The sequence below is a fragment of the Solanum dulcamara genome, chromosome 11 (assembly GCF_947179165.1).
Source record: "Solanum dulcamara chromosome 11, daSolDulc1.2, whole genome shotgun sequence".
Taxonomy (NCBI): domain Eukaryota; kingdom Viridiplantae; phylum Streptophyta; class Magnoliopsida; order Solanales; family Solanaceae; genus Solanum; species Solanum dulcamara.
In genome coordinates, this window is record NC_077247.1 from 63,102,247 (window position 1) to 63,128,420 (window position 26,174).

The 26,174-nt window shown below is 33.3% G+C and overlaps 2 protein-coding genes across 5 annotated transcripts in view; one reads left to right on the forward strand and one right to left on the reverse strand.

Annotated features, from left to right (window-relative positions):
* Positions 1-170: 170 nt before the first annotated feature.
* Positions 171-6,197, reverse strand: LOC129874452 (DNA cross-link repair protein SNM1). 3 transcript variants are annotated; one of them, XM_055949739.1, is made up of 10 exons: positions 6,174-6,197; positions 2,935-3,288; positions 2,445-2,625; positions 2,079-2,318; positions 1,853-1,997; positions 1,339-1,473; positions 1,199-1,265; positions 1,022-1,099; positions 818-870; positions 171-648 (listed from the first exon to the last, which is right to left on the reverse strand). In XM_055949739.1, exons 2-10 carry the CDS (start codon positions 3,200-3,202, stop codon positions 550-552), a joined length of 1,266 nt encoding a protein of 421 aa, XP_055805714.1. In that variant the 5' UTR covers positions 3,203-3,288; positions 6,174-6,197; the 3' UTR covers positions 171-549. The 3 variants fall into 3 exon arrangements, with proteins under 3 accessions (XP_055805714.1, XP_055805715.1, XP_055805713.1); XM_055949740.1 differs by lacking the exon at positions 6,174-6,197 and having other exon boundaries at positions 1,199-1,256; positions 2,935-3,350; XM_055949738.1 differs by lacking the exon at positions 6,174-6,197 and having other exon boundaries at positions 2,935-3,348.
* A 6,017-nt stretch (positions 6,198-12,214) lies between these two features.
* LOC129872474 (probable magnesium transporter NIPA8) overlaps positions 12,215-26,174 on the forward strand; it is a 31,488-nt gene continuing 17,528 nt past the window's right edge. Inside the window, exons 1-6 of one of the 2 annotated variants that reach the window (XM_055947457.1) lie at positions 12,215-12,570; positions 12,700-12,922; positions 16,641-16,728; positions 16,806-16,867; positions 22,709-22,794; positions 22,942-23,015. In XM_055947457.1, the coding sequence (XP_055803432.1) occupies positions 12,830-12,922; positions 16,641-16,728; positions 16,806-16,867; positions 22,709-22,794; positions 22,942-23,015 (403 nt within the window). In that variant the 5' untranslated portion in view covers positions 12,215-12,570; positions 12,700-12,829. Of the gene's footprint in view, positions 12,571-12,699; positions 12,923-16,640; positions 16,729-16,805; positions 16,868-22,708; positions 22,795-22,941; positions 23,030-26,174 lie in introns of those variants that run through there. The other variant, XM_055947458.1, reaches the window with a different exon arrangement.

Genomic DNA, 26,174 nt, shown 5'->3' on the forward strand with positions numbered 1-26,174 from the left:
AATACAAAAGAACGAACTTTATTGTCAAATTACTGACATTGATTCCACGGGTCTGGTCTAGCCCCCAGAATGACAACCGAAATGAATCCTACTTTACTGCAAATCTATTGATAAAATTATACTCACCAGGTAAGCTATCTTTAAGACAACTCATTGGAATATAACCAATGTTTGTATACTAGTTGAAGGATAACCATTTCTCATTTAAAATAAGTTTAAAAGGCCTTTTGTTTTTTGCCTTTTTGCTCTTCATCTCCTTTGTCAAACCCTATTTACGAATGATTGCACTTCTGAGTTGCAAAATAAAATGACCACTACAACAAATTCCAAGGATTTAAAACTACCTTGCATAGCACGCAATCAGCAAGAATGGAGGCCAAGAGACCTTTTGCCTCGCCATGCAAGCTTATAGAAAGATTACAAAACACTCTTTACAACTCTATAGCCACCATTCCCATTCCAATAACCTATCTAATCCACTTCCTAATCTCTAGAAGAATTAGAAAGAATAGAATAACCATACTACACAACTCCAGAAGAACAGCTCTTTCAGGCTTTCAGCCACTGCTGGAAGTATGATTGCATCTTGCCACGATTAACAGCATTTCCAACATTCACAGTGGGAATTATCTTTTCGGGCCTCAGAAACTGCAAAACCAAATATTTTCATTATTGGGATATAGCAATATTTTGTCAAATTTTAAAGGGAAATAGCTCCGGAAGACTGAAACACACAATTGGTAGTTCTACCAGTTGGCAAAGATGACATTAATTAAATATTCAAGAAGCAAAAAGAACTGTGCAAAAACATCTTAACCTGCACAAATTCCTGCAGCTCTGTGAAATTAGAATGCTCACTATATGGAACACCTGCAGGAAATTAAAGAGGTAGAAGGGTTGATCCAATACCTCAGCCAACTAGGAGCCACAAAAAGCAGCCGTAACTTACAGTAAATAATACAAATTATAAATAAAAAATATGTAGGATCTAAACCTCCCAAGAAGCACCAATTTATCTCACCATAAATAGTGATGTTGCCCTTAGAAATGGGTTTTATTAAGTTCAGATTGTCCCCGATGGTCTCTGAGTAAGTCCAACCTGTAAAAAGGTAACGGTAAGGATCTTTTGCATGAAATAAGGGACAAAATTCCACTTAAATAGATGGGTCACAAGCTATATATAACAAATATGAGTCACCTGTTGGTCGGAATGCCAACATGCTAGTGTACTGTCCGTCTTGTGATGCCAAATAATGCTGCAGAATCTTGGGAAACATCAACAGAAGAAGTTATAAAAGGAAAACCCATCAATCATCTAAAGGAGGTGCTAATGCAGACCTCAAATCTCAAGGACGATATAGGCAATATGTGCAAAGGTGTATCTCTCCCATTGGTTGACAGATTTTCAGAAATTCCAGACCAGCCAAAAGATCGAAGAATGCGCCTCCTGGAGGCATTTGCATATATTTTTACCTATTAAGTATTTATAATAAACCCAGTCAGCTAATAATTTGTACAGAAGTTCACTTTCTTAAGCAAATAAACAGCATAAAGTTTAGCTTTAATGGGCACATCGTAGGCAAACTTATAACAAATTGTTGCCTTATCCCAAAAAGACAAATGAAATTTCAATAGTTTGCCACATGGCATGCTATTCATCCATAAAGAGAAAGAATTTAGAAACCTAAGTTATAGGAGCAGAGCAGTTTCATCTTCTGCTAAATGGTCAGTGTATTTTTTTTTCTAGCAACTCATTAACTCTTAAGCCTTTATAGGGTTGCTAGATATTCATCAAGTCATAATATGGATTAATATCATAAAGATATCAAGAAATATTCAGAAGCTAAGATACCCCCAGTGCCTTGGAAATTGCAGAATACACATGTTCTTTTCCAATGCTGTATGCACCAACAACCACGATGATTTTTGGATGATTATTCAAATATCTTCTTGTGATGCCTACAACAAATTCCAAAACATCTTCTTTTGAAGGAAACCTGAAATAGATATCTCCAAGAAATTAACATCTGGCACAACTGTGAACATATATCCACGACATAGAACAAAGAGAATTACACCTGTACTTTGGATTGCAATATGTTGTGTCGAGGTAAAGTATATTAATGCGTTGGCTTGCAAGAACTGGATATGATTGCATCAGCTTCGAAGCCCTAAAGTCTCCAGTGTGCAAGTAACATTGTCCATTTGGGAGACGGAAGTGAATGAGAGCAGCACCAGGACAGTGATTAGCATCAAGCATAGTAATTTTGATTCCTTTAAGGCTGTACTCAGTACCTAATTCCAGAGGACAGATGAAACTGCAAAAAATCAACAGAACTTATTAACTGGCCTGTACACTTGTTTGAGGTGGGAAGGAGTAAAATAACCAAAAAGGAGAAACTTTTCTTGCTAATACACTTGACGAGGGGAAAAAGAGTCCTTACGATGGACTAACATTAAGACAGATTCTAAGCAAGCGAGCAGTGAGTTCGGTACAGTAGATAGGCCCATGTGACCATCCTTTGGTCAAGCCAATATAATGATCAGCATGGAAGTGGCTAAGGAAATAGGCAGAGCAGCCTTTGACTGGACCATAGCAGAATGCGTCAACAGTGAAGGGAGTTCCTGAATGAATGAATGACTTATAAAATGTTGAGTAACAGCAGACTGGAGACATGAGAAACTAATGAAAACCAATTCCCAATTAAGTGTGTGAGGTTAAAGAAAATTGATAGTCCTAGAGGTGAATAATGCATTAGTTAAGATGGTAGAATCAGTAGGAATCTCAATACACTTAGTCAAGCAAAAAAAAAAACATACGAAACTGAAACAGCAAGGCCTGCCCTTGTCATATAGTATATATATTATAAGGAATAAGTGCAGCAACTAAGAATTCCTCCAAAGCACGTACGGAAAATATAAAAGGAACCTTACCTGGAATCCTCTTATAGAAGGGGCAAAGGCGCTGTTGGTTTTTGGGGGAAGCAAGAGAAGTAGCTGTGGAAGGTGGGAGATGAAGGTTAGGATTCTCAAGCCCCCACAACTGGAATAGATTCTTCTGCGTCAATCTCCTCCTCTTCTTGTGAGCGCTTCCCTCACAGCAGTCAAAACTATCGCCGTCGGGGTCGGAAAAAGAATCATAATCGAACGTATCACTAATCACCGTCTTCTCCATTTGAGTAGATGGAGTTTTTCTTCTCATCTTTTCCTTTTCCTTTTCCTTTTTTTCTGAGCTCAAACGTGGACCTTTCTAGTCCTTTCTTTCAAAAGAAGGCTCGAAAATCATCACTTTTGGGTTTGAATTCAAATTTCAAGAAAATTTTGTTGAGTTCCAAATGCAAACATTTTCACATTAAAAAAAGTCATTCGTCATCATTTATATGATTTAGAACGACCATGCAAATATTTGCACAAATAGGATGATTTAAGGGCCCATTTGAATTTTGACTTGTAAGAACCCAAATTACATTATGAGTAAAGCTGTAAAAATGGATTTGGTCGATCCAATTCAATTTTTGAATTAAGTGATATTAGACTAAATTTTTTCAGTTTATTTAGGAATGAGGCTTTTTGGCCTAGTCTCATTTGGCCTGCCAACCTCTCAACCCGTGAGCCTCATAGGCCAGCACGTGCATTGTGAATTTTAAAAATATTTATTATATATATATATAAAGTAGTGTTTGTTTTTGTCAAATATTCAACTACTAGGCAATTGAAGGTATTATTACTATAAATTTTTGACCTCTTTTACTTTTGTGTTTATACCTAATTTTTCGTTTCATCTTTCTTGTCAAGTTTATGAAAACAATGATCATGTAATGTATGTTGTTCTGGTGAATCTTATGAATGTTGACTGTTTTATCTTGCTTATTCTGTTGTTTTGTAAGTATTCCACTAAAGTCTGCAACTCATGAACATGTGAATTTTCGACGTATTGATGTTGTATTCATCAATGTTTAATTGTCTTTTTAAGATGTCAGTGTTGTCCATCTTTTGGTTGGAGGGTCAATCCGTCTCAACCCGTTGGCCGCTTAGGGTTGGATTGAGCTGCTATTTTATAGGTCATTTAATTAAAAAGGTCAGCTTATTCTAACTCATTTAACTCCCTAGCCTTTTAGGGTTGGGTTGGACCAGCCCACTTTGATAATTCTAATCATGAGATATGATTCTTTAATAAGAATAATTGTATGTCAATTTTTTTCACTTACCTAATCTAAATGATTAAAACAATAAAGAAATGACTCTATTCAAAATTCAAAAAAGTACCATGTGTCTATAAAATTTCTAAATTAGTATATGTGTTTCGCACATGTGTATCACATCAATTAATAAAATATATATAAAAATAGCAAATTATTATATGTGTAATCCATATTATTGAGTACGCAACTTTAAAAAAATTACGTAAATATTACTAATCCATTCATCAAATGTATAAATATGTCATTTACATATTTCTATCTCTTTTGAACAAAATACTAATCATCCTTTTTTGCCTTTTAAAATAAGTGTCACATTAAAATATATTATTTAATTATTTTGCCGATATTTGCGGTGCTAAAAATAATTTCATTTGACAATAGAAGAAGATAAAATAATTGAATATACTTCCAATTCTACGTCTTTCTATTGTTTAATGGAAAAAAATGCCGTAATTTCTCATTTAATTTTAAATTAATGTCCACTTTTCATCTTTATATGAATTATTATTAACACGTTTGTAAAACTTCGCTATTTCAATTTCTAGCTCCCAAGTGTTCTATTGTTGAATGAGTATAGAAAGATGGAAGGCTTGTAAGACAATTTATAAAAACTAGTTTAGAGTATGTGTTTTGCACGTGTGTGCCACATCATTAAAATATATAAATAAAAAAGAGAAAATACATAATACTTGTCATTAAAATAAATAAATATATTCATGGTAAAAATAAATAAATGTTATTACTTTGATGCAGTGCAAAGATGAAAAGGTCAAATAAATTACTTCTATAGTATTTGTACCTATAGATGTGTTAATGTTTAATATTATAATTTATTTTATTTGTATTTCATATAATATTAAAATTGGTTTGAACTACAGCTGATTTGCAAATATCTATTATTAATAACATAATTTGTGAATAATATATATAATATAATCAATTAAAAGAGATAATAGATTTTATTTCCTTACAAAATATGAGCAACCTGACTTGGCATATCAATTAACAATTATATAACAATTATAAAGCATAGGCAAATATAATTTTAAATTAATAAGATTATTAATTGTTGTGAATTAAGAATACCTAATCAATTTCTTGTGACGGAATGCAACAATCCAAATAATCGGTACAAAATTATAAATAAATCAGTTTCAAATTATATATTATATATGAGATATTAAAAAAGATCAGAAGGGAAAATTTCTCAATTAGCAATTGTCTATAAAATATACAAGATAATTTATTATTGTAAACTTCAAGAACATACTAAAATTTTAAAAAACTTTTCTCAAATCATAAATAAATTTATCTCTTCAATCATCGATATTGTCAAGATTTCAATTGCCAAAAGAATTCAAAACCTAAACCTAATCTCCCATCCCCACCCCTCCTACGGTAGTTTAGGAAGAATTGTCTAAAACTAAGAATAGTTCTATGTAATATTCCTTAACTGGTTGAAGGAATACTAATCCTAAAGTGAGTCTTACTCTAAATGAATAAAATATGTATAAAAATAAATTTAAATTGTAGTTTTTCGTTTTCCATTGACATTTAATTATCTTTCCTATAATTTTAACTTCTTCCGAAATAATAATAATAATTTGAAAAATATTAATAATTTAAATCTTTTATAGCGTATTTTGATTTCTTGAATTTCTATTGACAATTTCTCAAAAAAAAATTGATGTGTCTTGATTTCTTGAACATCCGTTAACAATCTCTCAATATATATCTTTTATGATGTATCTTGATGTCTTGAACTTCTTGGCATCTAAAAAGTATAATCCTAAATGTATAGTTTATCATTCAAATAAAAGCTTTGTGTATCAAGATTCAACACTTAACTATACCTAATTATATTTCGAATTCAATAAATAAGTTTAATTAGAGATTCAACTACAATACTAATGAATAATATACCAAAATAGAGATAAATAATATAATCAAAATTAAAAAAAAGAGACTAACCTTTGATTATCAAGCGAGAAATTTAGCAAGATTTTATGCAAAGTTCTAAAATTGAAAGTCAAATTAAAACTCAATTACAATTACAATTCTTTTTCTCAACAAAAGAATTAACCAAATATGAAAGAAATTATTCCACTAATAAAACTTTTTCCGTCAAAAAGGTAATTCTAATTATAATAGAAAACATTTTAGTGTAATTACAAATATCAATTACTCACTTATCTAAAAATAAATTAAAATATTTAACATAAAAAATTAATAATCAAAGATGCTACGTAATCTCCTTTTTGAATTAAAGTGTCGTGCAAATTTAAGTGCCATGTAATAAGTAATTTAAACATATGAATTATTACAATTTAATATTTTTTACTTTAGACTCTAATCATATATTTTTCTCTTATTATATATTTTAGGACTCCAATCTTTAAGTTCTTTATTATATTTTTCTCTCACTATATATTTTAAGACTCCTTAATTATTAATTATCTTAATACATCTTACCATATATTTATCTTTATCAAATATTTTAGCATTCCTTTATTTTTGATTTTTTTCACTTTACAATATATTTTGGTGAAAAAATGATTTTGTCTAATGTAGAATCTTTTAGTGAATGACAAAAAATTCAATCAATATTTTAAGAGTTTTCATACTTTTAATATAGTATAGATAAATAGATTAGATAAGGTAAAAGCTTCAATGGACTTTTACTTGATATGACTCTTAGAATTCCTCATAGATCCATTGCTATCAGAAAATATTTTTTTGCTGGAATTTTTTTTTCCTGCGCATTGGATGCAACCCTTAACGAAATAGGTCTTTTACCCCTTTAATGGACTCTCTAGAAGGTTTTGATTCTGTCTAAGAGTACAAATCAGATGCCTTTAATACACGATCTTTTAAATAAAAGACGTATAAAAAAGGGCATCCCGGTGCACTAAAGCTCCCGCTATGCGCAGGGTCCAGGGAAGGGCCCGACCACAAGGGTCTATTGTATCCTTACTTAAAATACTTTTTTTTTTAAAAATAATAGAAAAAATATCGTAAAATCTTTATAAATGTATATTCTTGGGATCGAAAAAAAATATTCAGTTATCGAAATTATTAGTTTATCGATAAATGCATAAAATATTTATTATCGATAAATAAATATTTATTATTTTAAAAAGTATTTTGCAGTATGTGCCATGAGAAAGAAAAAAAAATATTTGAATTAAGAATTTCAAAAGTTTAAATCTAGGAAACTAAAATGTGTAGTCTTTGCATATTTATTATTTAAATCTATGAAAGCTAAACGAATTTAGTGAAGTTTAATGTTTCTAATTGTATTCATGTATATAAAATATGAAGAGATTTTATGTTAACTATAAAAGGAAAAAGCTAGATGTTTGAAAGGCGTACAAAAATTATTTTTAACCAATAAAATAAGAAGCGTAATATGTGAGCATAAGAAAGAGAATCCAACTATTAGCCAAAAAGATTTGCAAGTATGGGTGAAATAAAAGTTTGATTTGACTATTAGTCAATCAACAATATCGCACACTCTCAAAAGGTCGACAGAGTATTTATCAAATGAGATGAAAAATAGCGATACCAAGAGGCATAAACCGATAAAATACCCTGATTTAAAAAAAGTTTTGTACAAGTGGTTTCTTCAAATGCAAGAGAAAATGAATATGTCAAGAAAAATTATCCAAGAAAAAGCAAAAGATCTTTTCCTGAAAATGTATGGTGAAACTAATTCAAAATTCAGCTTCTCTTCTGGTGGTTAGAACGTTTCAAGACAAGATACAAAATCAAGTCTTACAGACGTTTTCGTGAAAGTGGTTCAGTTATTATGGAGAACATTGAAAACGAATTGCCAGCATATGGTCAAAACTAAATAAGTTTGAATTGAAGGATATTTATAATATAGATGAAACTGGACTATTTTACCGATTGAAAGCTGATCATTCACTTGCTACCAAGCAGCTTGAAGGTCGCAAAAAAGACAAAGAGAGAATTACTCTTGCTCTCTGTTGCAATGGTGATGGATCTGACAAAGTACCATTGTGGATTATTGATAAGTTTGCAAATTGCAGATGCTTTAAAAATGTGAACATGAACAATTTTAATTGCATGTATAGATCCAACAAGAAAGCTTGGATGACTGGCTTGCTTTTCCAAGAATATATTGACTGGTTTGATAAGAGAATGAATGGAAGAAAGATTTTGTTAATAATAGACAATTGTCCAGCTCATCCAAAGATAGTTGAAGGCCTAAGAAACGTAGAGTTGCTTTTCTTACCTCCTAACACAACATCTAAGATTCAACCATGTGATGCTGGGATTATTCGAGCATTCAAAGATCACTACCGTCGTCGTCTTTATTTCAGCATCCTACAAGGCCTTGAAGTCGAAGCACCAAATACTAAAAAAATATATATTTTGAATGCTATTAATTTTGCTAACTTGGCTTGGAATTTTGATGTGAAAGAAATAACAATTGCAAATTATTTTCGTCATTGCAAGATTCGATCAGAAGAAAATAATGTTCTTGAACCACAAGTTGGTGAATTAGATGAATGTATCCAATAATTAAACGATGTCATCTCTAATTTAGCCTATAGAAATGTGATAGGTGCTTAACATCTTTTGAACTACCCTAACGAGAATGATACAGTTATGAAATCACCTACAAAGGAAGAGATTATTCAATCTGTAGTGAATAATGATGATGAGAATGATCCTGAACAAGATGATAGTAGCATTGTCCCACATGTATCGTCAAAGGAGGCATTTCATGCAATGACTACATTGTCCAACTATTTGGTACAATATGAACAAAATATTCCAGAAATTGTGTTCGCTCTTCAAAAAGTTAAAGATGAGATTAATTTTGGTTTTGGTGGGAAGAAAAAACAATAACTATAGAATCATATTTAAAAAAAATAGTTATTGGTCTAGTATTATTGACTGATTAAATATATACAAATTCTTGATGTATTCTAGTAATTATTACTTTATATTTTTTATGGACCTTTAATACTTTATTTTTAATTATTATTTAATGCATTTAGCGAAAATATTACTTTAATATAGCTGGCCCAAGTCGGGATCGAAAAAAAATATTTCATTTTGCGAGATTATTAATTTATCGAATATTACTTTATCGAGGTTTTGCTATAATACTATTGAAGGAACTATAGTTGTATTACATAGTTCAAGTGAAAAATACTTATATAGGTAAAAGTCTTAATTGGTTTTAAAGTCCTAGATTTTAGAATTTCTTGCACAATTTAAAATAAAGATTTACTAAGTAAAATTTTAATAAATATAAAATATTCTAAAATTTAAGGATGGTAAAGATAATTTGTCTATGGTAGGATTTGTTAATAAAGAAACAAAGGTTTAATCAACATTTTTAAAAATATTCACACTTTAAATCTTTCTTCTACTAAAATAATCAAATCATAACAAGTTAAATTGGCTTTACTTATTAAAAAAGTCATAGAATGAAATTCTTAAATCTAATGGGTTTTAGGTGCACCAAATATTAGTTTCCTAGTTCCATTTTTTTCAATTTTATGGTCACTTTGTTGTATACTATACAATTTTATAATAAATAATAAAGACTCCTAAACCTAAAAAGAATTCTAAGCACACGATTTTCAAGTTTTTTTGTTTGTTAATGCCTTTTCAAACAAGGAAGGATTTATAAATGTACAAAATTTAGTTGATTTAAAATTTAAATATTAGAAATATACTACTCTATGTATTAATTTACGAGGCATTTGTCGCTTCTCAATACTCAATTTAATTAATTTTTATGCTAAATTGATTTAGATTAACTTAATATTTTTAAAATTAAATTTTAGATATTTAAAAATTATATTAAGAAATATTGTCTCAATTCCTAATCCTTGTCAACTATTTAAATATTAAAGATACACATGCATTTAGATCAAACGCATGCACAACGAACTTGAAGAGAAGAATAGAGTTCGAACAATACTAATTTTTGATCAAAACTTTTCAACTGAAAGAGAAAAAAAATGAGAAATTGTCAAAATGTGAGAAACCATTATCAATTGTTGGTTATGTATAATTCAAATATAATTTTTAAAACTATTTGCTGAAATATATTTTAAAAAACGCAGAAAGGATGACGATAATAAATGCAAGAAGATGACTTGAATCAAAATCAACCATCAAAGTCAAAATAAGAAGAAAACGTAAAAGTAGAAAAATCCATTTTTCTTGTAAAGTTTAATTAAAAATGTTAAATAGAATTGTAGAAATTTAGTTTTATATAAGGTAAAATTTTAAGGGGAAACTACACAAAATAGACCAATTGTGAAACTATTTACCCAAATTGAACTCAACCTAAACTATTTACTCTTAATAGACTCGTGACCCAAACTATTTACCCTCTTAGGCCTCTTTCTTCCTTTTAATTTCGCACATGACGTCATGCTGACGTTAGCATCACTCCTTTTCTTTGATACCATTAGAATATATTATACTTTGATTGTATCAAATAGTTTTGCTGAAGTACTGCCTCTTTCTTCTTGATACCATCAGAGTATATACACTCTGATAGTATCAAGCAGTTTTGCTGAACCACTGTCTCTTCATTCTTGATACCACCAGAGTATATTATACTTCGATGGTATTAAATAATTCATCAAACAGTGGTTCAGCGAAACTGCTTGATACTATCAGAGTATATTATATACTCTCATAATATTAAATGCGCGAGATAGTTAAAAACAAGGGGTATGAAAGTAATGAAATATCCAATGATAAATAATTTCATTTTTTGGTATATAACAATAATTATCTCAAATTTTAAATGATTTAGAAGTGTTTAAAAAATGATTTCTTATTAAATCAAATAACGACTTTAATTAATTTTAAAGTCCTAAATAATGTACAATATTGACTTCTTTTATAAAAGTGTTTAGCTCCTATAATTGAAATTATTTTGAGTTTAAAAATTCTACATAAATAACATTAATTGATAAAAATGATTCCTAAACCAGCTTTGGTAAGAAAAATAGGAGGGGAAATTTGAAAGTTCTAAACATCAAGAAAATAATTGAAAGATAATATTGTTCAATGTGAAAATTATTAAAAAAGACAAACGATATTATGACCCTCAACATAATTACAAATCAATCATTTGAAATTAGGTTGATTTGAAGTTGTTTTTGTTTTACTTATAATTTGGAATCAAAATATAAATAAACATAAGAACTAGACAAATAAATTTAACTTATAATATATTCATAAATAGAAATTGTATTTATAAAATATAATTTTTAATAGAAAAATATATTATCATAAAAACAATAATTAATTAAGGTGTGAATGTTATTATAAATATTGTTAAAAATTATGTTAATATACATGAATGTAAAAAATGGTATATATAAGAGAGTGTAAGAGGGATATTTTTGTTATTTAACATACTTTATCCCAGAATAAGTTATTCTGAAATTATTATTGTAAAAAATGGTATATATAAGAGAGTGTAAGAGGGATATTTTTGTTATTTAACATACTTTATCCCAGAATAAGTTATTCTGAAATTATTATTCTATCACGACTCCAATGACAAGTAAAAACATGAAATGATAAATAAAATAATAATAATAAACAGATAATAAGTATAAAATTGTAGAGATGTTATTTATAGTTTGTCAAGAGAAATAATATGTTGAAATTGAAACATAATTTATTTTGACTTATTAACATTTTGAATTCTAGCTAAATAAAAAATAAATGAGGTTATTTTTATAAAAACAAAAAAATTGGGGCAAAAATTGAAAATAAATAACTGTCAAAAAAGTGAATAAATTTGAGTTATTTTTCAAATTCTAAATACCATGTGAAATTATATTTAAAATTTTCATGATAAAATATTAATTTTAAAATAAAGTGATTTTTTATTCTAGGGAAAGTCAAAGGGGGCCTAATATTTTCAATTTGAAAAATGTTCATTGAGTTTTTACCGACCGACAATCATTCAACAGGCAGGGCAGGGGTAACTCCTGAAAGGGTTGATAAGTCGTCACTCTGAAAAATGGACCCCTCAACCACAGCCTGTTTTTTAATTGAGAAATGGCATGGCCGTAGGAGTATTTTTTCAGAAAACTTTGTCAGGAACGCAAGACTCATCGCCATCATCTTTTGATCTATTTTGTCAACTCCCTCTGTCTGTTAAGCTTCCAATATCATTTTTAGGGTTGGATTTGAATCCCAAATATAAAATTTGATATCTCATTATTATTATTATGTATGGGTATGGGTATGGCATACAAGAAGGAAGAATGAAGTTCATTGTTTGATCCGCTTAGCTTCTGGCTTTCCTTCAAATTTCAGACAATACATAGCCGCCGGTCCCCTTTTCAAGGTAGACTTTCTCAGCTCCTCCCCTATTTCATTTTCGATCAGAAATTATATTTACATTATCATCTTCCGCCCATCTCTTTTTCTATATAATCACCTTCCGCCTTCTGATACCGTCTCTGCCTATTTACAGTTCCTAGCATCCGGGATCTGATTGTCTTCCGCGGTGATGCTTCTGCTCCTCTTTACTCGACCAAAGTTGCAAAAGCACTACTCACTTCACTCTGAACAATCTTTGACGGTCTTCCTGATCTCTTCCATCCATGGGCGAGTGGGTAATTGGAGCCGTTATCAACTTGTTTGGAAGCATTGCCATTAACTTTGGAACCAACCTTCTTAAATTAGGTCATGATGAGGTACTTTCTAACCTTTATTTTGATGTTCCACATTACAGAATTACCCGCGCTGTGCCATGTGCTTTGCTTGGTTTTCCCTTCACACCTCTATTTTTCCATATTTAATTTGTGCTCATATTCGTAGTCGGAAAGTTTACGCAAATGAATAATTGCTTAACTTAGGAAAGAGGATATTGATTAGGTCAAGGTCTAATTCTGGTAAAGTATATTGTTCATGTCCTCGCTGAATTAAAATAATTGGGGCCTCCATATTTGAGCATTAAATGCAAGACTGACTTTTTTTTTTAATTTGATAAGAAGGAAAAACAGAAGTCTTGCCGTTCATATAGAGTTGAAAGTATAACAGACCAAGCATAACCGTGGAACTCTTTCCAATTTTTCATCTTCAAAAAAGACATAGGACCCGTTTGTCCATGCAAAATGTTCACTTGTTTTCTTAAAAAAATAAATTCAAAACGGTGTTTGGTTATTCAGTGAACTCATTGCATGAAGAACTTTTTGAATATAAGTTTCAAGTTCGAAAAATGATTTTCACCAAATCTGAGTGAATTCTCTTTTTCCACTCATAACATTTCAACTTTTTTAATCTCTTAAAATCAGAAAGTATTTGAGTCACTTCTTATGCAGCCATGTTATCATCCCGCATAACCAAAGGGTATCACAATTCCATTATTAGTCTAACAGTATTGAGTCACTATAATCTGCTTTAATACTTGCATTTAAGATTATTGGATAGATTTAGTAAGCCAACTAGAACATGCGTTGTCCATCTCTCTCTCATCAAAGTTTGTAGAGAAATGAAAACTAATGCCTAAGTAGATAATGTCACATTAAATTCAAAATTGATGCATCATGAATACTTCTTGTTGTGTCTAATCAATGCTTGCGACAAAAAGAGAAACCCATAATTAGGCAGGTGTAATGGGAATGGAAGTGTACAAACAAACAAGTTATTTGTATAAAGTCATCCATCAACTCAAAGGTACCATTGGGAATCCTACTTCCTTTCATTACAAAAAAAAAGTGTGTGAGAGAGAAAAGAAACAATAGTAAAAGTGAATTAGTATGGGTAAAAATGAAGACCGACCTACTCAAGAGAGAGAACACAATATGACGATTGGTGAAGTCCTGTAAAGATGTACAAAAACGCTTTTACTGATATGTAGTCAAAATTATGGTTGGAAGCCATTTGGAAGTGGGGTCATGATCCTAAGGAATGGGACTTTTGGTAAATATTTGTTTATAAGTACTAATTTATTTGTTTGATAAAAATATTAGATATAGATGAAAACAATTAATTTTAATACGTATTAAAAGTTAAATGACTTCATTCTAATGTGAAAACTCAAAACTGAGATCTCTAAAAATTAAATTAAAGGAATTGAGTAAGACAAGTCGGGGGAACTTAGGGACTCAGAAACAAAATGTCTTGCCACAACTAGATGCTATAGAGAAGATACAGGAGAGTAGAGCTTTACAAGAGGAGGATATTGCCTCCATATTATCTCTCACAATGGAATTTGAAGACATAGCATGGAAGGAGGACATTGTTTAGAGACAAAGATCCAGAGCAACGTGGCTAAAAGAAGGGGATAGGAACACAAGCCTTTTCCACAAAATTGCAAATGTCCATAGGAGATTCAATACCATTGATAAGTTGAAGGTGGGTGGGGTAATGGTGGAGGATCCAGGAGAAGTGAAGAAAGAGATATTCTCATACTTTGAGAGACTATACACAAAAATAGAGGAATGGAGACCACATCTACAAATGGAAACTATCCCAAAATTAGTGACGAGGAGAACTTGTTATTGATGGCACCTTTTGAATCCTATGACGATTTGGATAGCATTAAAGTTTGTGCAGGGGACAAGGCACCTGGACCTGATGGATACTCTATGGAGTTCTTCAAGTAGTGTTGGGAAATTATCAGAATGGAGCTTGTAGCAGCAATGCAGAATTTTTATGAGAAGGTTTTTTTACAAAAAAGTATGAATGCTACCTTTGTAGCATTGATTCCAAAGAAAACGGAGAGCTAAATGACTACAGACCGATAAGCTTAATTAGGGGAGTGTACAAGATCATAGCCAAGCTTCTGGCAGAAAGGCTGAAGAAGGTAATCCATGGTTTGGTTGATAGACAACAAATGGCCTTTCATCAAAGGAAGTCAAATAATGGATGCAGTGCTAATTGCAAATGAGTGTGGACTCTAGATAGGGTAGTGAGAAGCCAGGAGTTGTTTGCAAGTTGGACATTTAGAAGGCTTATGACCATGTGTATTGGAAGTTCCTATTATAGCTACTGGAGAAGATGGGGTTTGGTCCTAGGTGGATCGACTGGATATCACAATGTATAAGCGCAGTCAGATTCTCAGTATTAATCAATAGGTAACCAAGTGGGTTTTTCCCATCTCAGAGAGGTATAATACGGGGTGATCCCTTGTCTCCATTTCGTTTCAGATTAGCTATGGAAGGAATGGGCAACATACTGAATAAGACAAGGGGGAAAGGACGGATCAGAGGTTTCCAGATGGGAGAGGCAAATAGTTTGGAGGTAACACACCTTTAGTATGCCGATGATACCTTGGTATTACGTGAAGCAGTAGAGGAACAAGTCCTAATTTTGAGGGTTATCTTCATCATTTTTGAAGCAGTCTCTGGATTGCACATAAACTGGGGGAAAAATACAGTTGATGAGATAGAGAACCTTGCAAGCAGATTTAGGGGTAAGGTGGGATAGATGCTAACACTTACCTTGGAGTGCCTTTGGGAAATAAAAGTAAATCAATAGGGATTTGGAATGTGGAGAAATGCACAAGGAGGGAGATTAACAAATTGGAACCAATACCTATCTAGGGGTGGCAGATGCACTAATTAATATTGTCGTGGACACTTTGCCTTTTTATTTGATGTTCCATCTTTCAATACCTGTCAGTGTAAGTAAAAGAATAGATGCATTGAGAAGGAACTTCTTCTGGCAAGGAAATGAAGACAAAAAGAAGTATCACCTAGCCAAATGGGAGGAGTTTCTAGTAAACAAGAAGGCAGGGGGTCTAAGTATCAGAATCATAAAGAAGCAGATGCAGAGTTTGATGATGAAATTGTTGTGGAAGTTTGCTACTGAAGATGGAATATTGTGGAAAGAAGCCATTGTTGCAAAATATGGAATGAAAGATAATTAGATGACCAAGACTCTAACAAATGGGTAGGGAAAAGAACTATGAAACAACAACATCCAGAGTTCTTCTTTTAAGCCAACAACAACAAGCCACAGTTGCCATGATTTGGATTGGTCTGGGTTGGAATTTATTCCTGAGGAGACATTTGAATGGCTGGGAGATGGGAAGAATCGTAGAATTTTACAATTCAGTAGCAGGTCTCAACAACCTCAATGGTGGAGAGGACAAATTGGAATGGATCAAAGACCGGAGTGGAAAATTCTCTGTCAACTCAGCATACAAGGAGCTGAATTCAACAGTGGTGAAGGAAAGAGATTGACCTAGGAAGATGATATGGAAGCCAAGAGTACCTTATAATCCTGCAAGAGCATTTGCATTTTGTTTTTCTCTGCTGCATGTTATGAGAGGTTTGCGTAATGATTTATTGTTATGGTAGTATTTTGATTTTTTTTGTTCTTTTCTTTCTTTTCTTGTTATCCTCCGTCATCGGAGGCTCAACTTGTATTTTCTTCAGTTGCTCTAATGAATCATTAATATTTTAGAGGGAGAAGCACTCTGTGCTGGGTAATGAGCTCACAAATGTAAAGTCTACGATGAGGCCAATTATATACTTCCATACATGGAGAGTTGGTAAGCATTGCTTTTGAGTTTCTCTTTACAAGTACTGATCTCTTTTTAGTGTATTGATGGTGTGATCTTTTACACAGGTATTCTATTCTTTGCTATAGGAAATTGTCTCAATTTCATTTCATTTGGATATGCTGCTCAGGTCCGTACTTATTGGTTCTTGTGTAGTTTGTCTTCAGATTTAGTGGGTTTATTGACTTTGGGCAAGGAAAGTAGGTAGATTAGGAGCAGTGTTATCAAAAGCGAAAAGTGCAAAAAAAAACTCAGGTCTATTGGGGCTTTAAGCACCAAGCACAAATAAAGGGCTTTAATGACAAAAAGGCGCAAATAAAGGGCTTTGATGAAAAAGGTGCAAATTGAGAAAAAAATTACAAATATATATGTTTACTCCATGACTGATAATTTTTTTTGAGAAGACGTCCAAGACTAATAATAATAAGCATGAATAACAAATATATGTATAAAGAAATTTTAAAAAATTATGATAAGTGAGATATCAATTATTTAGTGCCTGCCTCTTTTGGAAAGGCTAGGAAAAGTCTGTCTTTATAGCCTTATTGACGACACTGAATCGTGAGGCAAAACACTCACCATGTTTTCTGCCTCGCTTCAGGGCTTAAGCACGCTTTGACAACATTGATCAGGGGAGAGGGAGAGGTTACAGTCAACTTGCCCAATGATATGTTGAGGTGTAAAACAATTGGCTTAGTCCTGTGTAAGGTTTAGGGTATAACCCAACCAACCCAACTTATTCCTTAATTCTATTCCTTTCACTGATTCTCTTTTAGAAAAGGCCCAACATTTGTAGAATAAGAGGCAAATCAAATTGAGTGTTCTTGCTACACTTCTTTGCATTTTCATTTCTTTTTATTGTAAAAAGAAGTGTTGAGACAAGCTTGTGAGGTGGTGTGTCACTGATAATCTATTTGTGAAAGAAGCCTCATAGGTACTATCTGTTGAAAAAGATTCTGTGTTGAGTAAAAATGCCTTTTTGATTTACTTATAAAAACTGGAAAAGGGTCGAAAGTGCTCTTAAACTATGTGAACAACAACTCATACCAGTGTAATCTCACGAGTGGGTCTGAGAAGGGTAATATGTATGCATCCTCACCCCTACCTTAAACTATATGAAATGAACAAAAATGCTCTTCGTTAATAGTTTGGTCCAAAAATGCCCCTGCTGTCAATAGTTTAGCCCCAAAAATGCCCTTATTGATACTTAATTGAGCCAAAAATGTCCCTATTGTTACTTAATTGAGCCAAAAATGCTCTTTTCCTAATAAACAGTTTGTTTCTTTTCTTTTAAGAACATTCTTTTCCTAATAAAATGATGTTTTTAAAGAACCTTTTTCTTGTTTCTTTTCTTTTAAAATCCTTTTTTTGATGATATATTTTTTTCTTTTAAAATCCCTTTAACTAATAAGAAAAATGGAAAGTAATCTTTTCTTCTTCTTAATCTCATTTTATCAATTAAAATAGAATAACCTCATGTCCTTTTTAAACTGACAATATAGGTTTTATATATAAGATCTAGTAATCCCATCATTAAGTTTTCATTTAGATACTGATAAAATTATTTTTTTTTGATAAAATATGAAATATTTTTATTTCTTAATCTTTTTCGAATTGAAAGATAAGCATTAAAACCGCTTCTTCTTCTTCCACGAAGATTCAGACAAAACCAAACTTGGATGGAACTGAACAAGATTGGGCGAACGAATACAAAGATCAAATGTTTTATTATTGAGAAAGTAAAAGGGGGTCCCGTACCGACAGGTAGACTAGTACTCTTTCCCCAATCAATCACAGTAATTGACCGTAAGAGAGGTTTTAAACTCAAAATTAAAAAAAGGTCAAAAATAACCCCGTCATTGATATTTCAAAGATATTTTGTGATTTGAAACAATGTAATAAGTTTTCATTTCTTATGGCATTATGATTGTTGTATTTTAACTTTAAAACCATATATTATGTTAGCAAATATTTATCCTTTTTCATTTCGGAAAAAAATAAGAAATAATATTATTTCTTATTATTTTAGGGAAAAGAAATTTATCATTATATAAACGAAATTAATGATGGGTTATTACGGTCTTACATATACGACCTATATTATAGGTTAAAAAAATACACAAGATAATTCTATCTTAATTGATAAAACAAGATTAAAAAGAAAAAAAATACTTTCCACTTTGTATTAGTAAAGGGATTTTAAAAGAAAAGAAATAAGAAAAGAGTTCTTTAAAAATAATATTTTTATTAGGAAAAAAATTTGTTTAAAATGAAAAGAAACAATATGTTTATCATGAAAATGTCATTTTGACCCTATTAAGTAACAATAAGGACATTTTTGGGCCAAACTTTTAACGACAAGGGCATTTTGGGACCAAACTATTAACGGAGGTCATTTTTATTCAATTTCTCATAGTCTAAGGGCATTTTTTTTGATTTAATTGAACCTCCTTTTTTGGTTTTCATTTTTGCTTCAGAATACCGACTCATTGATTCCCCTTGAAATTGTGTTTAATTAGATATTATTTGTTTCATAGAAAAAAGAGAAATAAAAAAATTCGTTGCCTCGTAATTTTATTTTCATAGTTTGCTTTTTGTTGAAGATGAATATAAATAAATAAAAGTTTCCTCTTATTGATAATTTGAACTCTGGAGGCTGTTCAAACAATTCTATTGGTACTTGAGGAGGTATTTGGCTTGAATCTTGCTGTCACTTTGACGAAAAAGAAGTTTTCCCTCTCTTTTAGTTTAAGATTTTATATGGGATGAAAATTATTTCCAAAGAACCTTATAATTAGCAGGTGATCATTGCGAAGTTTTTTTTTTCTTTTCTGAAGTAAGAAATATTATAAATGGCATCAAGGAGATGCAAGTTGGAAAGTACAAAAATAGTGAGTTTGTAAGCTCATTTACAAGTATCCTAAGCAATGACTAAAGAGTTGACGAAGTCCAAGAAATTGACATAAGAGTCAACAGGGAATAAACTATCCCAGCTACATAAATCTAAAAGACAAATTGGCCTTAAGCCGGGGGATTGGAGTTGATATTCCATCAAAACACCTTTTGTTTTTCTCCTTCCACACGCACCTAAAAATACAAGTTGGGATCATTCTCCAAACTCGTCTAAACTTGTCTGATGGATTTATCAACTTTCCAAGAGTTCCAGCTGATGTAGGCATCCTTTAAACTAGACATAATACATAAATATGCGCTGTAACTTGGCTTCAACTGGCATCTATGCCCTCCAACTTTGGGTGTGCACAAGTAGGCACTTAACTTGTATAAAATTGACAAGTAGACACACGTGTCCTATGTGGCAAAATACACGTAGGACGCCATGTTGGACACAAAATTGCCATGTAGGATGAATGTGTCTATTTGTTTAAGTTTTGGATAGTTAAAGTGCCTACTTGTGCACTAGTAAAGTTAGAGGTCATAGTTGCCAGCTGAAACCAATTTAAGGGTTATATTTATGTATTATGCCTTTAAACTACCAGGCATGACCCAACTGAGACCAAAAATAGCAAAAAATAAATTCCAAAAATCAGCAGCCACTAGACAATGAAGGAATAGATATCTGTTTCTCTCATAAATTTTGTGGCACCTGAAGCATCTATTGACTGTTGGTATGCCCCTTTTACTGAGTTTGTCCAGAGTCAGACTGGCCTCATGAAGGATTATCCAGCTGAAGCATAGGACCTTGGGAGTGGCTTTAGTCCTCCAGATGAGTTTCCAAGGCAACTTTTCTACCATATCATTCTGAGCACACCCTGAGGAATACCCTGCTTGCACTGTATATTGTCCATCTGTCTTGCTACTCCATTTGATTCTGTCTGGGCAATCATTTGTTGGATAGCTCTACGATCTGGATAATAGTTGTTGTAGCTCATCTAATTCCCAATCTTGGAACTTTCTTCTAAATAATGGATGGTAGAGTGTGGGTTAGAGGCTATTGAGTAGAGAGCAGGAAAGTCGCTGTGGAGAGTAGTGTTCCCTGACCATTTGTCCTTCCAAAATTTAATGTGAATGCCATTGCCTGTTTTGTAGCTGTATTGCTGTTCAAAATTTCCCCAAAGCATTGGTATGCTTTTCCATGGGCCAACACCATATGGTGCCGTGGATACAATAGTGGCCCAGTGTGATTGCATTCCATGTTTAGCAGACCACTTCTTTCCAGAGAGCATCATCTTCAATATTGGACCTCCATAGCCGTTTTATGAGTAGGGACTTATTATGGCCTGCAAGGTTCCTGATACCTAAGCCTTCAAGGTATTTGGGAAAAGTGAGTCTAGGCCATTTGACTAGACGGATTTTTTGAGTTTTGCTGTTTCTTTCCTTAATATATCAATCTGTAACAACATCTTGCTTGAGATAGGGAGGAGGGACAAAAAAATGTGTGGGTAGGCTGTCAAGGACACTGTTATGAGTATTCGTCTGCACTCTAGAGTAAGGTATTGCATCTTTGAAGAGGCTAGCTTATTCTCACGTTTCTCTTTGATTCCACCCTATACATCTGTGGATTTAAATTTGGCACCAAGAGGCAGACCTAGATATTTTTTTTGATTAGTTAAAGTATTTCATTAATAATAACATCGCCAACATGGCCATATACAAGTGGTATACCAAAATAGGAGAAACCTACAAAATATGGTACTCTCCAAAAGACACCCAATCCTCTATACAAACATGAACTACATGGGTGCACCAAAAGAAAATAAGGGATCGGAGACTCAAATGAGCAAAGCTCATCTCCACCCCTTCAAAAACTCTCCTATTCCTCTCTTTCCAAATGACCTACATTTTAAAGCAAGAGGAGTGACATTCCAAGCCTGGTGCTTTCTTCTCTTAGCTCTATTCTTCCAGTTGAACAACTCTCTCACGGATCTTGGCATTACCCAAGAAATGCCAAACTATCTAAAGATATCATCCCATAACCTCGAGGCTAATTTGCAATGTAATAGAATATGGTCCACATCCTCACCCGCCTGCTTACAAAGGAAACACCAGCTCATGCAAACCACCCTATGTTGTAGGTTGAGAGCCAGTGGAACAACATAGTATGCCATCACGAATTTGAGGTTATGGACTTCAATAACAAGATAGATAATATGCAACCCTGACAAGTATTCAAACATAAGTAATGTGAGATTTAGGTGCAATGCCTGGGATTCCTCTGCTTCACAAAAGGCGAGTGTGTCATCTGCATACAACAATGGAAGACGTTTACTATACTGCCTGGAGTTTTCTATACATCAACAACTTTTACCCAGTGAAAGTTTTTGGCATTAGTGAGCATTCTGCTTATCCCTATTGCTAGGATGAAACTAAATGGGAAGAGAGGGTCCTCTTGTCTAATACCCTTCTAAGGTGAGAAGAAACCAACTGGGATAGAGTTGATCAGAACAGAGTATTTCACAGTAGAAATACAGAAAGTTATCCACTTAACCACTTCTAAACCCTATTTGCCTTAGAATTGAGATAAGATAATGCCAATTGAGTACAATGAACTACGAGTTCAGGTATCATCCTCATGAGAAGCTAGTTGAATTAGAAAGTAATATTAGGTTTATCCCAACTATTTGTTGGTCCAAGTGATCACTTAATATATAAACGTTAACTAGACTAATTTATCTACTAAAACAACTAAGTAAGCAAACTGAAAAAACACTCTAGGAACGAACTAATGAATAGGAGACCTAGGATTATGAATCACCTTTATGCCATTGTTAACCAGTTATGCCATTTCTTCCTGATTTTCTCACTCTTCCAACGCATCACGCATTGTGTTGGTTCGGTTGATTATAATAAAAGGGTCAAAACTGATACTGTTATTCTTCCTGCTCCTCTCCTTAAATAATGCATAATCTGTTGGTTTTTACACAGTATCAGTGCATTAGCGGCAATATTTACCTTTCTTGATGATGTGTATTTTGTTTTTTACTTGATCATCTTGGTGTTTACTCTTTCGCAGTCACTTCTAGCAGCTTTGGGATCTATACAATTTGTCTCGAATATAGCTTTTGCCTACTTTGTTTTGAACAAAACAGTGACAATCAAGTAAGATAACATTTAAACTTCTTCTATTAAAATCAATAAGGATCTGGGTCTAGACTACCAGCAATTCAGAGAATTGATTGCTGATGTATGATACTTATTATCCTCTTTATACAAGTTACAGTCTGATAATTATCTTTCGCATTGCAGCGTGCTTGTAGCCACTGCCTTTATTGTTCTTGGAAACATCTTCCTTGTAGCCTTTGGCAACCACCAGTCACCTGGTATGTGATGGAAGGTGAAGATTGTTGTTTTAGTTGCTTATATTTGTACAGAATATTAAGTGTCTTCCATAGAGTATCATATTTTGTATACCTCCAAAAAAGAGTACCATATTTTGTACATTCTATCATTTTCTCTAAACTACTTGTATAAGGGAGTTGTTCCAATAGAAATAAAATTATTTACCTTACAAAAGAATATCTCATACCATGAAAATCTGTTATAGGACTGACATGTGGTCGGCTTCCTGCTTGATACTTCTAAGTTGACCCCGTTCTATGGCAGTGCCCTGTATATATCTTGCTACCTGCACTTCAGATCTTAATTTTTGGATAAAACCGACAACCCATGTTATTTGCTTTTGAGACTGTTCAGACCATTTTAGCATATACTCCCAAGTAAACTGAAATTTATGCCAGAGGATGGTGGACTTTATAAAGGTTGTTGATTTATGCTAAAACAGCTTCGTTACTCTTGTATTTTTCAAGCCTGTTTTGAACAACATTTTTATTGAGGCGAGTCTAGCGGAAACAACCCCTCTACACCACAAAGATAGGGGTAATGTATGCGTACACCCCACACTCCCCAGACCCTACTTGTAGGATTACACTTGGTTGTTGTTATATCATTGACTTGTAAGACCCAAAGGAGCCCAATTGAGAAGGAGAAAAAGGCCTATGAAAGTTACAGGAAAAGGATTGCTTGATGTTATTTTCATTTTGGATAGTGATGAAAAAAGAACTCACTTTGGATTGCTGAAATCTGTCGATTTTCAAGGGCATAAAAAGAAAGGTGAGCAAAATGCTCCCAGACACAATCGAGATAAACATCTACTTTAGGAACCCTATTTTGGTGGACTTCTTCCATCGGAATCCCCCCATTTCTTTCCAACCATCTACTTCTACTAATCTTTCGACATGGGTAATGACATCATTTACTTCGCCATAGGTTTCAAATCGCTTGACATCACAAGGAAGATTTCAAGGGGTGAGACCTGGTACGATTAGGTCGAACGAGGTCGTGGCAGGATGACTAGGGTGAGTTTCAGTCAAAAGACAATGGAGTGGCTTTGTACGCACCCTAAAACAAGCTTCGAAAACACAGGTAAATTCTGTCAGTAGATGGAAGTTCCATTACCATTATTCAGAGTTCTTCAGTTTGAGAAACTTTAATTATTTGGGCGTTATTTTAGTATCATTAATATGCCGGGAAAGGGGAAGGCAGTAGTTATAATACCAGAATGGACATTTAATTCTGGGTGGCTAGACATTGCTACTAAAATCTCCAACTTCATGAATGCTAAAAAGAGTACAGTCATTTATTACATCGAAAGACAGAGAAAGGGCTTCTTTATGCGGATACTGTAAAGAATATTAAATGGGCTACAAGAGAAATGAATGATGCTAAGGTAGAAAGGGAAGGGAAATCTTTAATCATGTCTGAAGATTCTGTAAAAGATAAGAATGAACTCTTGACTAGGAGCTTGGTAGGAAGCCTATCGGAGGAGATTGCAAATGTGCACCTCTATGAGATATGCTGGTGGGCAAACAATTATTGGAAGCATTATCATGGCGTAAACATTTACGAAATGGGGCGCAATCAGTTCCTATTTGAGTTTCCAACTAAGTAAGCTGCAGATCACATTGTGAAGGGTGAACAGACCTGGAAATCCCACAGATTCCTATTTGAATGGTGGTCGCCGACATCAAATTCCAACGCAGAAAGATTGAATGAGGTTTGGATTAGACTGGTAGGTCTTCCACTCCAATTCTGGTCTCAGAAGATCTTCTGTGGTGAGTGGGTTCAGACGGAGGAGGAAATAGAGTTACGAAACCATCTAAAATGGGCCAGACTGAAGGTTAGAGTTGATGCAGACTCCGTGCCGAAGGTGGTGGAACTTGTCCATGACGGTAACACCTTCAAAATCCAGATCTGGATGGAAGCTCCGTCGAGATTTGTAACCAGTGGATAAAGAAAGAAGTCTTTGGTCCAATGGACCATAGAGAAACCCTATTTTATGGAGGGTAGGGGTTTTTCTGGTCAAACAAAGGTGTCAGGTTACGTGGGCATGTCACTATCGCAGGAAATTTTGAATATTCCAGCTGTCCAAGTAAATATATGCCCACATGAGGGGAATATGGTAGATGATATTTCTTTGAAGGAGAAAAGAATATTAGGTTGGGGAAATTTGGGCTTTGACCCAGTGGCCCAAGTTAGATTAAAGGAAAGTATAGACCCAAGTGAAATAAGCCCTTTTGTTCCTCTAATTAATAGAATTCTAGCAAACCAGACCAAATGACCTCTCTTTCTATAGAACAGAGGAGAGAGTTCTTTTGCCACTCCAACAAAGGAAAAGCGAGATGAGAGAGACGATTTAGATCAGGAACTCCAGGATACAACACCAATAGATGACGATGCTATGTCAATCATCCAGGTGGAAAGTAGATTTGATAGAGGAACATGCAGAGCTAGAAAACAAATAAGTGGGAGCTCTGAATATTGAGGAAGCCATCCCTCTGAATTCAACAGAATTACCAGAGACAATCGAACCAGCCCAGACCCAACAATACCACTTTGGGTTCGGTAGAATATTTTCGCACTTGAAAAAGAATTTGGGGTTAATTTTTATGGATGCAAGAAAATAGCGGAGGAGTTGTTTGTGAAAATAGATGGTAAGAGGAACAATTTTGTCGAAGCTACAAAAGATCTGATTCCAGCGACACCTAAATTGAAAGGAGCAAAGGAACTAAAAATTTGGAATCTGGTACCAAGTTTTTTAGCTATGGATCAAGAAGCGGGGGGGGGGGGGGGGATGTAATATTAATCGTTCTCATGAAGATTAACATAGTCTCATGGAATGTGAGGGGCCTCAACGACGCGAGAAAGAGTCGGTTGATCAAGAGTTTGTTGCACACTTGGAAGGCTGATGTATACTGCTTTCAGGAGACTAAGATGCGGGGGATATAAAGAACATTCTAAGAGAACTATGGGCTAACAGATGGGTGAAATATGCCCAATTAGAAGCTATTGGTACAAGAGGGGGAATTCTCATTCTATGGGATGGTAGAATCTTGGAGATGGAAGTATGTGAGATAGCGGCCTATTGTATTACTTGAAAATTCATGGGGAAAACAATGGATTTCAGTTGGCACATGTCTGGA